Genomic DNA, 14,456 nt, shown 5'->3' on the forward strand with positions numbered 1-14,456 from the left:
TAGTCAACAAAACCTAAGTATCACACACTTATATGTATGTTTTTGGTGCCAGACAACAAGTGAACTCGTTTTTACCTCACAATCCAGTCCTGCACATTGTAGTTCTGTACATGTTCGTGTGCAGCTGTGTGCTGAGAAGTGATGTGACGCAGACCAGAACCACTGATGAATCATAAATGAAGTGTGAGGGTAACATGAGCAGACTCAGCTCAGTTTCTCTAATTAAGCCTGACTGCATGTCTATGTAGCAGGGAACAGGAAGTTCCTCCCGTTCATGATTCTTTTTGGAAGATTTCAGAGGAAATAACTGGTCGTCTCTGATAACCAATCAGCAAGCTGGATGCCCTGCAGCCCCTCCCTCCCTGAGTCATATACCGAACAGGCATCAAGGTAAAACAGGCCACCACGCAAAGACCAGCACTCATGTCCATTGGTCTTCAAAATAAAAGCATGCGATTTCAGTGGACATGAATTCGTTAAACCCTTTAAAATTAAAGAATCCATGTCTGAATCTAGGTAGTTTTTAACTTAGTTAAATTCATCACAAACCTCTTTGTTACAAGTAAAGATTATTGCCCGAGAAACAACACAAGCTCACATGTGTGAAATCTGCTCATGCACATTTTACTACCGCAACGTGGAAATAATTTGAGTTTATAATTAAATCAGAATTAATAATTAATGCTTTACTGAGATCCCTTTTGTTAATATCACAAGATGTTATACTTGTTCTTAAAACAATAGACTGTAACTGCAGCTACATCTTAACAAATGTGCTGTAACTAGACTCAGTCAAAGATATACAAAATGCTGTAAAGTAACTTCATTTACTTAGCTAGGCATAGTGTGCTTAAGTGAAATTTTAAGATATTTATAATTTACTTGGCTATTTCCGTTTTCTGCTCCTTCATACTTTAACTTACCTGCATTTCAGAGGCAGATATTTTACTTTTACTCCACTACATTTGTTTAATAACTAGAATTGCTTTTCAGAATCAGATTAAAAAGTGGCATTTTTTATTGATCCCTGGTGTTAAGTGTGCAAGCTACTCATTAGTACATTAGGGCTGCTGTATATCAGTTGGTAAGGCAGGTGTCTTAACTTCTCATGGCTAATATTGAAGTGTCTTTGGGGTTCGGGTGGGTCAGGTGACCAAAGGTTGCAACATTTTAGGTAATTAAAAACAGCTCCATTGTATTAATTGCAACATCAAAATGAAGAAAATGTCAATGCATCTATAATAACATCAAATATCATATTAATTCATGTAAAATGAGCCATTCTGCATAAGTCCAAATTTCCATCTTTATTTATATAGCACTTTTCGTACAGATTCATTCAATTCAAAGCAATTCAAATTCAAAGACCAACTTTTGGTTTTGGGACTTTAAGGTTTTTTTGAGCTAATTGTTTTCCACTTTTCCTGAAGTAAAATTTAAAATGCAAGACCTTTACTTGTAACATACTGTAACGGCCCAGCAAGTGGGTTAGTGTGGGGGCGGATGCAATCTGCCCCGGGGGAATTATGGGTAAATGTGTTCAAAATAAAGCTCAGCTATCTCTGTTGTGAGAGGTAGCTGTAAAAAGGCAAGAGTTGTGTTGTGATTGCTTATGTCAAACAGCTGGAGGCACTTGGGGTCGTGCGGTGTATGGGGCGCAAGTGTTCTCCCTTCCGCCTGCCGTTTTGAACTGTTCGTTGACGTTAGCCTGCTACCACCCAAGCTAGCCGATTAGATTAGCTAAGTCAGTTAGGGTTAGCCTTAGCTTTAGCTTCACCGCCTCCCACAGTTAGCTCCCATAAACCGTGGGTTGCTACAATACTATTTCTACAGTGTCATAGTACTAAGCAATACAATCAAATTTCTGTAACTCTTTCCATTCAGTCATTAAATTGAAATGATCACATGATCCTAAAGGTATAAGAAGTCACAGGAACAGTGCTCCGTGATCCAAAGTGGCTTTACTTTAATGATGACTTAATGAGAAGAGACACCTTGGCTTGGTAATAACAAAATATAACCATCTGGTCAGACTCCTCACCCAAAGTTGGAAAAGATTTTTTTATGCAATTTAACAATTAATTGAGTTAGAACTTTTTTTCTATAAAATATCGCTGGATTCTTACTCCATCAAACAGTTTAATAAAGTCCCTTCTTATAGCCACATACAGTAAACCAGATCAGTCAGTGTGTTTTTTACTAATGTTAGGAATTATGCGCTACTGTATTTTCTTTATTTTCTGCAAGTATGATTTAAATAAAGAATCTCTTTTACAAGTCATGAAATTCACAGTTAAATAAAAACACTAAAGCTGATGCTAGCTCAGAATTACTAGCATCAGCTTTAATTAGTTCCCTGCATGAAATATAATACAAATATAATTTCTCAGAAACCAGTTAATAAATGCAGATATTTAATACTTTATCTCCGTACATATACGACTTTTAATTGATTTTGTTGATCCATTAAATCTGCTAAGACAGAAACTTTCCCCTCTGATGTGACACTCCGGAAGTGACATGTCTATACTTTTATGTTGAAGGCTCGATAACTAACATCCTCTTTACTCCACTTTTATTGCTTGTTGTTGTCGCACAGAGCTCCGTTCTTCCCATGATAGACCTGCACCTGAGAGATCATCTATTCCAGCGGGCTTTTGTTGATCTGGATTTGGTTTCTGGAGCCGTGATATTTATTTAAACATTTTTGTAAAAAAGGAATTATTACATATATTTTTTGAAGATGGGCTGCGCTGGATTCACCTGTTCCAAACACTCCTTGTGCGCGCTAAACATCCTCTATGTTGTGAGTATCCATAGCAGAATTTACCATATGGTTCCTTCGAGCTGCGCTTTTCTGCCCAGACACACTGTTTTATTCCTCTGCTCACTGACACCGCTTTAATCAATGAGTCCATTCACTGTGGTACCGGATCAGATTCTCACTTTGTCCATTGAGAAATACCTCTATTTAAAAAGCAGCCTTTATTTTTATTTATTTATTTAAATATCTAGCTTTACGGCTTTAAATGTTATTTTTCCTTTAACATTTTATGCCATTGTTGATGACGCTGGCATCTGTTCAAGCCTCTGATAGCTCTTATCTCAGCTCCAACTATACACTAGGTGTGTGTTTGACCCTTGCAGGTTCCAGCAAGCGTTTGGCACTGTACACATGCAGGGCCTCAGAAGGTACCGGATACAAAGCGTTTTCTGAGGCGGAATCCGCTGATTTCGCACGTTATTGAGCCTGTGTTGTGTAATATGAAAATAACGCATGATGTCATTATGATATCATTACTTATCTCAGACATGCAGCCCATTTATCAAACAGTTTGATAACTTAGCCTTCCGTTCTCCTTCACTTCCAGACAATCCTTAAAAAAATGTTTTTTTAATCTGTGCACCAACATCCTCGCAGATAAAGTGTTGTTTTACTGTGTCAAAGGACAGAGTTGCTGTTGACTCTACTAGTTCATCCTGTTCATAATGACTATGAAGAGACTCCTTATATATGCCACTTCAAAATAAGGGACACAGGAAAAACAGACCATGTTATTGATTCAGTGCCAAATTACATTAAAAGCATGAGGCTAGCATAAGTTCAACAAACAAAGTCTGTTATCTCCCAAAGTTCCTGTCCGCCTTGGACAAAGCTCCCTCTTATGTTGCTGTCCCTCTACGGCCTTCTTAAGCTTTAGTTGTCACTTCAGGCCAAATAACTTTTTAGTTAGTTAATTAAATATAGTAAGAGCATATACTTTTACTTCACTGCATTTTTTGACAGCTATTGATACATTGCAAACAAGCAACAGAGAACAGATCAGAATGTATACATCCGTTTTGCACCCACCAGCTGACTGTGAGTCACTGCTCCAGGTGAAGGCAGCATGCTCCTGACTCACTCAGATCAATGTCCACATGTACACATTAGACATGATGATAAAGCTTCTCTGTGAAGGCAGGACAGAGTTTATTATAGAGATGTAACTGACGCAGCTGCCTGTCTTCCTGAAAGGAGTTCATCCTTTCAGAAAACTGAAGGAAATATTGACTTTAAAAATCTTTTGACTTTAAAAACTACAAAAATCATTAAGAATTGCAGATACTATGCTTTAAATGATAATTATTTATCTAACACATATTTCACACTTTTCTACTTAGTGGAGCATTTGGATTCTGTGTGTGATGGTCTGTGTGTCCCTCCTGCAGATGGTGAGTCTGCTGATGATTGGCATCGCAGCATGGGGAAAGTGGTTCGGCCTGGTCTCCAGTTTCCAGGTGGTAGGTGGTGTCATCGGTGTAGGGGTGTTCCTCTTCTTCGTGGCCCTGGTTGGCCTCATTGGGGCCATGAAGCATCACCAGGTCCTGCTCTTCTTTGTATCCTTCACACTGCTACTTATTTTACAACACAATGTGGTTTCTGATATTACCACCAAGAAAAAGTTACTGTCAACTCCACAGTGGAGTGCAGTCTTTTTGTCTGCATTTGCAGACAAAAAAATGCAGAAATGACAGAACACTTGCTGTGACATCACTGTTGAGGATCTGTTGTGTGGATAATTTAGTTAGCTTGATTTGATTTTTCACAATTACACACAAGCCAGTGCCCTAATCTTCACTAATCTAGACTAACATGCTGATATCAAGCTAAAATAATTCTATTATTTTTTATATAGAGGCCTGCACCACAAAGCCAGTCTGGCTCATGTGGAGTAATCTGGATTCACTCTAAGCCTAACATTTGACCTCCTGAATATCTAGTACCATGAAACTTGAGTGTCCATGTGTATACACATAACTAAAACAGCAGCTGTAGAAAGACTACAAATAATTTCCAAATATAAAAGATAGGGCAAGAATATACTGTTATATACTATACTATCCCATGTTACTTAGAGCTGCAGTGATAGAATAAGAGTTTAATAGCATCAGTACTGTCAGGAATCCAGTCAGAAACAAAGAGTCTTTGTGCAAATAAAATGCAGCGATAATTACAACTATGTTGTTATTTAGTGTGACAGTACATCCCCTGTCAAAAATAACTACTTTTTATTTTTTCAATTTCAATTCAACTTTATTTATATAGCACCACTTCACAATAAAGTCATCTCAAGGTACTTTACAGAATAAAATCAAGATTATAAAGATGTATAAAGACAACCCAACAAGTTCTAGGCAACAGTGGAGAGGAAAAAACACCATTAACAGAAGGAACCTACAGCAAAACCAGGCTCAGGGTGGGTGGCCATCTGCCTTGACCGGTTGGGGTGAGTAGAAGTGGAGAGAGAAAAGAAAAGAGCAAAGAGCAAAAAGCAAAAACAAAACTGGGCAGGTTGGTAGGACCAGTAGCTGCACACTGGAAAATACACAGCTCCAAAGCCGAGGACACCTGAACCTCCTTTTTAAAACCCAATGACACCCATGGAAAGACTGGAGAAGCAAATCTCTTTAACTGGGCTATGAAAGTATGTTCAGCTCTTTAATAGTTACCACTTCATCTTAAACTCTTTTGTCCATTTCAGGACCCTGTAGAATCCTGATAAATAAGTTTTTACAGTCACCTAATTGGCCAATGAGATTTTGATAAGTTTTCATCTGTTCACCTGAAGTTAACCTGCTCTTGAACAGGTTAATGTGCAGCATCTGTTACCATGGTGATCTAACCAGGAAGATCCTTGTAGTTTCCTCAGGAACTACATCCAGGAACCTTCCTTTGAGTTAAAGTCTTCGAAGGAATTGTGATTTACAATTTCAAAGTACAACCAAACCCTGGGAAGATTAAGATATTGTGGCCAATATAGGTAAATAGGTAATACAAGTTAATATAGGTTATAGAGAACTTTTTGGAAAGTGCTCCAATTAACCTTTCTCGAGATTATCAAATATTTTCACAAAATTGTTTTGTTCCAGCTTAACAGGAATATTGTAGTGGTATCTATGTAAAATATTTACTCTGTAGATATGTTACATGAGCCTGTAAAGTGTCTCTTGTTTATGACCGTGCTCTACACTCTCTTCATCTCAGTGTTTTGGAAAATCCATTTTCCATTCATGTATGCATGTGCAATGAGATCCAAAGCAGCATCGGGTTTCACACAGTAGTAAGGCATACAGACAAGAAACACACAGCTCTGCCTTCGCTCAACCAAACTGATTCTCCTGATGTACTCTGCTTTAAGAACACTGTTAACAGGATCATGCCTTCTATAGACAATGTGTGTATTTGTTGTTGTTCCTTGACAGAGAAGCTCAGTACATGATCATCCTGTTCATGGTGTTTATTGTGCAGTTCTCTGTTTCCAGTGCATGTTTGGCCATTAACAGAGAGCAACAGGTAAGATCAAGATCACAAGTTTCTCTATTTAAGCAGCCATTAGGAGATTCTGTTCTTCCATTCTGATGTTTGATAAGGTGTATACAATTGTGCACTAATAACTGGCCACAGTAAACAACGGTTTGTGATACATTTGCATGTAATGCAACTGCAAAGGTGTGTATTTAGACTGAATCATTATTGGTTTATTCATCAGATATACACTGTACACAGGAGTTTGACTAAGTCAGAGATTTTCACTCATGGTCCTCAGTGACCCCTGCTCTGCACGCTTTCCAGCTATCCCTGCACTAGTCATTGGTGATAACCTGAATCAGGTGTGTTCAGTTAATTGAAAGCCAGAAGATACATATTCACTTTGTCCTCACCCTCTCCACCCTCATCTATTTTCAGCTTCTGATTGACTGAACACACCTGATGCAGGTGATTAGCAGTGAGTAAGGTAGACTTAGTCCAAGAACCTCCCCCTAGGGTAGAAAGGCCGAAGCGGGTCAGAGTATTTGAAGCTGTGAGGCAGCAGCGCTAACCCCCCTCCCCCACTGCCACAAAAACATTTACTTTGGAATAATGAACTTAATGAAGCCAAGAAAGCAGTTTTCCTCTCCTTTATTCCTGTCCCAGAGGAGCAGTGATGCATTAGCCAGAAGTCACTATTTACAGAAATTAATAATAAACAGACAAAGACCTCAGCATCCTCAGAGAACCTCCCCTACCACTAATTCAGCACAGCTCTTGACAGTGGTGAATATCATGTTCCCTACTTGGAAAGTGGTTCTGCTGGTATTTATGGTGTCAGTAATGCAGATGTGATTTGTGGACAATGACATACACAGCACTGTGACTACCTTACTACTGCTGGTAATGGACATCACATAACCTAGCAGACATGCTCCAGATACAGTTGTTTTTTCATGAACATGTTCTCCCTGTCACTGTGATTCCAGATTTAAATTCCATCCATCCATTTTTTGCTCCTTATTCAGGGCTGGATTACCATGTGGCAATAGGTTCAGCAGTTTAGTCCCTCTCCAAGTTTTCCAAATGTACCCATGCTAGATCCAAGCCTGGAACACCTCTCAGTCCAGGAGGGATACTGATCAGATACTGAACCACTTTTGATGCAAAGAAGCAGCAGCTTCACTAGTAGCTAGGAGGGCGACTGTGGCGGAGGAAAGTTGAGCAGTCATCAACCAATCCCATGTTGTTGGTTCAATCCCCAGCTCCTCCAATTACATGTTGAAGTGTGCTTAAGCAAGACACTGAACCCCAGCTTAGTTGCTTCTGGTGAGCTGCATAGCAGCTCCCCCATCGGTGTGTGTGTGTGTGTGTGTGTGTGTGTGAATGGGTGAATAAGAAGCAGTGTAAAGTGCTTTGAGTGCCAATAGGTAGAAAAGTGCTATATAAGTGCAGAACATTTACCATTTAGCTCCTTCTGGATGTCCACACTGCGTACCCTGTCTCTACATATATCTCATAATATTAGCTGCTTGAATGTGTGAATTTTTCCTTTCAGTCACTACCCAAGGTTAACTGGCAACTTAATAGTTTTCCAGACTGCTAGCTCAGCTTCCTCTTCACCACAGTGGTTCAATGCAATATCCACATTACTGCTGACACTGTACCGATACACCTGTCAATCTCTTGCTCACTTGTAAACAAGATCCTAAGCTACTGAGATATTCCTTTACTTGTTGCAGCAACTCATTCCTAACCCAGAGAGAGCAATGCACTTTGTTTCTAGCAGAGAACCCGGCACCTTGCCGACCCTTGCTGACCCTCATTTTAGCCGCCTCTTACTTAACTGAGAATCGGATGTAGGGAATAGAGATTTAAATTCCTTCAAGCATTACCAGTTATACCACATATTGCGGCACAGTGAAACTCAAACATCGTTGTCAAGGAACGAGATGGGGAAATATATTTTTAAGTGGAAAGGAACTCTAAGCATCTTTGATTCAGAATTGCTTCAACTACTCATGCAGAAAGTTAAATTACGACAATATACTGCTACCTCAGAGCTGAGTGGAACGTAGAGCCTTCCAGTATATTAATAAATCTGTCACAGTTCTTCTGAGGGTTTGGTTCACCTCAGTGTCTCTGTCCTGTCAGGTAGTCCCAGACTGTCTCCACTGTGTAGAATTCCTGAATCTATGGGAGCGACATCCTCTGCTGCCAGACTTTTAGTTCATCTTGTCTCTTCAGTTGGATTTGTTGTCATGCTGCAGAATGAATGTGGGACAGATAAGATGTCTCTCTGTCTCACATTATTTTGGTTCAACATAAATCATGTTGTAATAGTTTAGTGGCTAAAAGTTCCTATTTTTTTATCTGGAACATGATCAGTTACTTGCAGCACAGTGGTGGAGTGGTTAACGCTGCCCCCTCACAGCTAGAATGTCCCCTTTTTGTTGTCTGCAGCGTTTCTGTGTGGAGTTGCATGTGTGGTGCATGTTCTACCCATGCTTACATGGGTTTCTTCTGGTTACTCTGATTTTCTCTCACAGTCCAAAGACATGCATGTTAGGTTAAATGATCTAAATTGCCTGTAGATGTGAATGTGAGTGTGAATGGTTGTCTGTCTGTGTATGTCTCTTTCTGTTGGCCCCGAGATAGACTGGAGACCTGTCCAGGGTGGACCCTGCCTTTCACACTGTGACAGCTGGGATAGGTCCCCCAAGAGCCTTGACAGGATAAGTGGTTACAGATAATGGATGAATGGTCTCTTACTATTTTTTGTTTTATAACCATCACTGAACATGTCATATCTGGTCACAGGGTTTTACAGGATGATTAGTACAACATGCTGCAATGTTTCAAAACCCCTGGGGACTGTGGGCAATCTCCACATTAAGAGCATGGAATCATCTGCAGGAACTAAGTCATTAACACACAGCCACTAAATGTGAAAATTCAGCGAAATGAGCAGTAATATTTTGTTGCTCCTGTGTGTGTGCTGCAGGATCACTTGCTGGAGGTGGGCTGGAATAACTCTCAGAGCACTCAGAGGGATGTGGAGAAGAGTCTAAACTGCTGCGGCTTCAAACAGGTGGACCCGAACGACACATGTGACGCTGTGAGTTTGACTCATGTTTCCTGACCTGTGACATTTTAGCATGTTAAAATAGATTGATGGTTTTAAAGAACCATAGCAAAGTTTATTTTTAAAATCTTAAAATCACTAACCCTGCTGTGGAAGCATTTGCTAGACAGTTCTAAGTCTTGTGTGTCTTGTTCTCTCCTGCAGTCCTGTTTCCCCAACCACTCGTGTTTGCCCTGTGCAGATAAGATCCAAGAACATGTTGGAGAGGTCCTGCACTTTGTAGGAGGGATCGGGCTATTTTTCAGCTTCACTGAGGTGAGTCATCGCAACTACAACACTGCTGCTGTGCACAGCTATTATCAGATTATTGATAGTCCTCATGTTAATACTAGAAACTGTAACAGGAGTTGCAACGGTAATAGCAGCAATAACCGTAGATATTGGTAGATACAGTAATAATATTACTGCTCTCCAGCAGGACTGTAAATGAGAGTGTTAAAGTCTTACTTCACCCTGAACATTGAAGAACTTGTGGGTATGAAAAAGCCAACAGAAAATGTTTGTGCTGAGAAACAGAGAGAACATAAACTGGAGCAGGTTGCTGCACTAAAATAGCAGACTATTAACTGGATATAGGTCATTGGCTCTGTGTAACTCCCGGGACCACGATTAAATCCAGTTTCAACCTAGTACTGCTTGCTTCATAGTAACTGTATTTGTAGAGTGAGGAGTAGCATTGCTATCAGTAGTAGTAGTAGTAGTAGATAGTAGTATTGATGGCATCAATAGTTATATCAATAACAGAAGTACTAGTAGAAGTACTTGAAATAGTAGCAGAAATAGTATAAGCAGTAGAAGAAGTAATTTAGCAGAAAGAGTGGTAATAGTAGAAGCAGAAATAATATGGGTTGGAATAATAGTAGTAGCAGTTAGGACTAAGAATTAGCATAGTCAGATAAGAGTCTAAGTCTTCTCTGTGGTGGACTGACAGTCAAATCATGTTTTTTTGTTTTTTGTTTTGATTTGTTTCTCATCGTCAGTTTTAACAGATTGTACCGTCCAGGTTGTAGCTAATATTAAAAACCTCTGGGCTTGTCTTCAGCTTAGCATCATCATTAAATGTCAGGAGAGCAAGATCGACAGCTTTCTGTTTAATCAGGTACTATTAAATGCGTTATGTAAATTCTCATTAATTTGCATTATATCAAAAAGTTCTTGATTGAAAAGTAAGACTTTTTAAGACTGTAGGTTTCAGCACCACAGAGCTTTGGACAGCGGTAAGGAGGGAGGTAGAGAGACTCTGTTCTTTTCAGTAAAACCTGTAATTCACCATCCTGTGGGGAGTAATTACATCCTACTATTACAGAGTACTTGCCGGTATCTTAAAATGAATTAATAATTAATTATCACATTCACACAAGAATCCTACATTAGCAACTCCTTTCACACATGAACTAAGGATAAGAGTCAAGTAATTCGCCTTGGATTATCAATTATTGGTTGGAACATATTGTCAGGGTAGAAGAGCTGAATATCTAATCTGAACTGACAAAACTCATAAATGTTATTACATATTATGAATTATGTTGGAAAAAATCACCTGTATGGATATCATATACAAACTAACTCTGTGTAAGTGTGTGTACAGTATACCAAAATTATTTAAGCTCTAGTTACCCTAAAAACTAACATTTTCCAAAAAAGATCAAGTTATTTTTAAAGGATCACGCTTCACTACTTTTAAGAAAATGTTTGGGACTACTTTCAGAGAGGGAGGAATACATATTTGCTGCTATAGTGATTATTTCTGGCAGCAGGGTGGTGACTGTACATGGAACAGACCCAAAATAACTGTGTGTGTGTTTGTGTGTTTTTTTTTAATTGGGACCAAGAAAGTATTTTCATACCAGAATGAGGACCAGTCCTTACAACTTCAGAAGGCTGTTTAAGGGTTAACACCTGGTTAAGTTTAGCTTTAGGATAGGGTTAGGCTAAGGCTTGTTCCTATGCAGCAGTGTGGCTTATTTAGTTTTTGGACAAAAGAGATCTATGTCACTAATAAGTAAAACATATAACTTCTAGATACACACACACACAGTACTCTTTAGTAGCAGACAGTCAGACAATTTTGTTGACCAAAATTAGGAGATAACATACTGCCAGTCTTACAAACACTTTTCTGTCACTTTCCCACTGTCACTTAATGATTGTTGTTACATTTTTGTGTCAGATTCTGGGAGTGTGGCTCACGTATCGCTACAGGAATCAGAAAGACCCCAGAGCAAATCCCAGTGCTTTCCTGTGAGCCAGCTCTAGCTGTACTGTCACCTCACCACCCACTGTATTTCTGGACTTTTACTGTAAATACAAGCCTGACCTGTGTGTTTCTACTGACTGCTGCATTGATGCTGTTAGAATGTGAAGTGCTTGGTTTTTAGGTTGTGTGTGTGTGTGTGTGTGTGTGTGTGTGTGTGTTTGTGTGTGTGTGTGTGTGTGTGTGTTTGAAGGAACAGTGCACACGTTGCCCTCAGCATAACATACATAAGACAGAATAAAAAAGAGGAAAAGAGGAATTATGATTTAGAGCAGTCTACTGTGTATTCCAGTATTTATGCAGCCTGTCTGATGTTGACCCTGAAAACTGTTTTTTCATGTTGTTTTTATTTGGTTTTCTAAAACAGTCAATCCCACTGAACACAAAAATCTCAACCACGTGTATGCATTCTGATGTAATAGAATAAATAATTGTGACAATATGTGAAAGTATGAATAATGTCTAAGGAGAATACATGTGTGTGTGTCTGGTTGTCTCACCGGTTTGACTTCTGATTAATAATCCTGACTGCGTGCTGTGTATTTTGGCCTTTTGCATGACTCCTGCAAGCTACTGTACGAGAACTGCAGTGATGATTGTGTCATCCACCTGTCTAACCCTTTGTACTGTAAACCACAATAAAACACTAATGAAAGACAAAGACAACTGTGTCTCTGTCTTTATTTCTTTAGTTTCTTCTTCAGAAAATCATCAGGTTTTTAGGAGTGTCCAAAATTTTCAACACTACAGAAGGGATTTCTGTCCATCATTCAGTCCTTAAAACATTATTTTGGTCATCTTCTAAATTAGTCTTAATTCCAACAAGCACCACATTAAAACCAAGAATGAATTTTTTATGAATTTTATCTGTGCTGTAATCCTACCAGAAGACTATTAAAAAAGACATCAACCAGACACTTTGCTCCACTGTGGGTCACGTTTTTCATTACAAAACTCTTGCTCGAGAAATTAAAAAATAATAAAACAAATGCTTTCAGATATTACACATGTGCACTTGACTCTTCCTTACTTTTTATTAAAATCAGGGCAATGCACTGGACTGGACTCCATATACTATGTTGCTCTTCTTGTGTTTAGGTGTTTGGTCTTTTGTGTGGACAAGTCTTTGTCCCAGTGTGTTGGTGGGTTTGAAGTGAACAGATTGTATGTAGTGTATGCAGTCAAGGGCAGTGAAGAGTGCTCAGAGCTCTACATTGGAGAAACCAAACAGCCTCTGCACAAGAGGAATATGCCCAGCGCAAGAGAAGCAACTCCTCAGGACCAGAATCAGTAGTGTTCCTACACCTGTAGGATGTAGGACACTCGTTTGAGGAGGACAATGTCCACATTTTCGACAGAGAAGACAGATGGTGCAAGGCCATTTATGCTCTCTTCTCTCGGCAGAGGAGGAGGCCTCAGGCACAACCTGTCTCCCATTTTTCATGCTGCCCTTTCATCCATCCTCAGGAAGATTAAGACCACTTCACACATCCACTAAGAGGGCCATACCTAACGACCCCCATCTTAGGGAGCTGTAGGGAGTTTGGGTCATAATCGTTGCATCTCGATGACTTCACCGTGTTCCCACCTTAACGAGCCTATTGAAGCCAGGGTGTAACAAAGTCTACTCTGTAGGATATGACTGGGTTCCCCAGGCACTTTATTCAGTAGTGGAACGTGTCTAACCAAGAAAAAGTGTAGTTGACATGATTCAATTTTCAGTTATTTCTACCTTAAACCTTAAAAAAAAGTGTTAACCCTCAAACTGACCGCTGAAAGTAAGACCTGTCCTCTTATTGCTACAATGTCTAAATCTCATTCCAGTCATATAAATCTGATTTGTCATCTTCACATGTTGTGTTGTATGTTTAGTATTGCTCTAAGTGAATAGTGATAGCTTGGTGTTTGGATTCATCAACATATTTTAGCTTTCATAATGTATTTTAAGCTGCATCTAGGAAGAGAAAAGAACATTATTTTGTTCATTTACAGAGTAAATAAATAAACAATCCTGAATTTTGGACTGATCTGTCAACAAAGCTAATCATGACCTAAAAAGAAAAAGGGGTTTAACATTGTTTTCTCTCCCCTACACGAATCAAATCAGGTCATGCAAGGTAAATTCATGCTGTTTGCAGGCCTCTGCATTCTCATTTGATTCTCACCGAAACAAGGATGTTGATCAAGAACCTGACCAACCATCATGTGCCACACTTTCCCTGCTTTGTGGAGCACAATTATACAGCAGAATAGTCTCAGTTGAGCTTCAGTAACCCAGCAACAGGAATGCTTACAGCGCTGGCAGTGTGGACATTCCCAGCCTGGATATTAAACACATGCACACACTCACACACACACACACACTACCGGTGACATAATATGAATAGGTCATCCATAACTCATTTAAATGATCCACTCATTTAAATAATTTTCTAACTCAGTTTCCATATGAACCTGGGCATTATTACAATAAAAGGACAATCACAAGCTAAACAAAAGCTAATGAACAAGAAACAAAGTGGCTGTGGCCAAAATCATTCCCTACTTGGATTATAGTGCCATATTAGCTTTTTGGCATACTTCCCAGATAGCTTTGGAATTGAGAAAACTGTGCTGAAGAGCTGGTCTTCAGCACACTGGTCTGTCAGGTGGCTTCCCTCTGTTTTTCACTTCATGGATGTAACATGAGAAGTGGATACCAGATGAGAACACTGCACTCATTCACTCCTATGAACGTTGTATAGTGGCTCACTGTCTCACCTGGC

At 39.4% G+C, this 14,456-nt stretch overlaps 1 protein-coding gene across 2 annotated transcripts; it reads left to right on the forward strand.

The window, feature by feature from the left end:
• The first annotated feature begins 2,575 nt into the window (after nucleotides 1-2,575).
• tspan13b (tetraspanin 13b) lies at nucleotides 2,576-12,357 on the forward strand. 2 transcript variants are annotated; one of them, XM_067509621.1, is made up of 6 exons: nucleotides 2,578-2,806; nucleotides 4,213-4,380; nucleotides 6,257-6,337; nucleotides 9,297-9,410; nucleotides 9,582-9,692; nucleotides 11,608-12,357. In XM_067509621.1, the coding sequence occupies exons 1-6, from the start codon at nucleotides 2,744-2,746 to the stop codon at nucleotides 11,680-11,682; spliced, it is 612 nt and encodes a 203-aa protein (XP_067365722.1). In that variant the 5' UTR covers nucleotides 2,578-2,743; the 3' UTR covers nucleotides 11,683-12,357. The 2 variants fall into 2 exon arrangements, with proteins under 2 accessions (XP_067365730.1, XP_067365722.1); XM_067509629.1 differs by lacking the exon at nucleotides 6,257-6,337 and having other exon boundaries at nucleotides 2,576-2,806; nucleotides 4,213-4,365.
• The last annotated feature ends 2,099 nt before the right edge of the window (nucleotides 12,358-14,456 follow it).

This window comes from Channa argus, chromosome 1, assembly GCF_033026475.1.
Source record: "Channa argus isolate prfri chromosome 1, Channa argus male v1.0, whole genome shotgun sequence".
Taxonomy (NCBI): Eukaryota; Metazoa; Chordata; class Actinopteri; order Anabantiformes; family Channidae; genus Channa; species Channa argus.

Excerpts from the sequence above, each read along its gene's own strand:
- tspan13b (XM_067509621.1), top strand. The coding sequence starts at position 2,744 with ATGGGCTGCGCTGGATTCACCTGTTCCAAACACTCCTTGTGCGCGCTA. Across the intron at positions 2,807-4,212 it reads CGCTAAACATCCTCTATGTT|ATGGTGAGTCTGCTGATGAT; the intron begins GTGAGTATCCAT and ends TCCCTCCTGCAG. Across the intron at positions 4,381-6,256 it reads ACCAGGTCCTGCTCTTCTTT|TACATGATCATCCTGTTCAT; the intron begins GTATCCTTCACA and ends AGAGAAGCTCAG.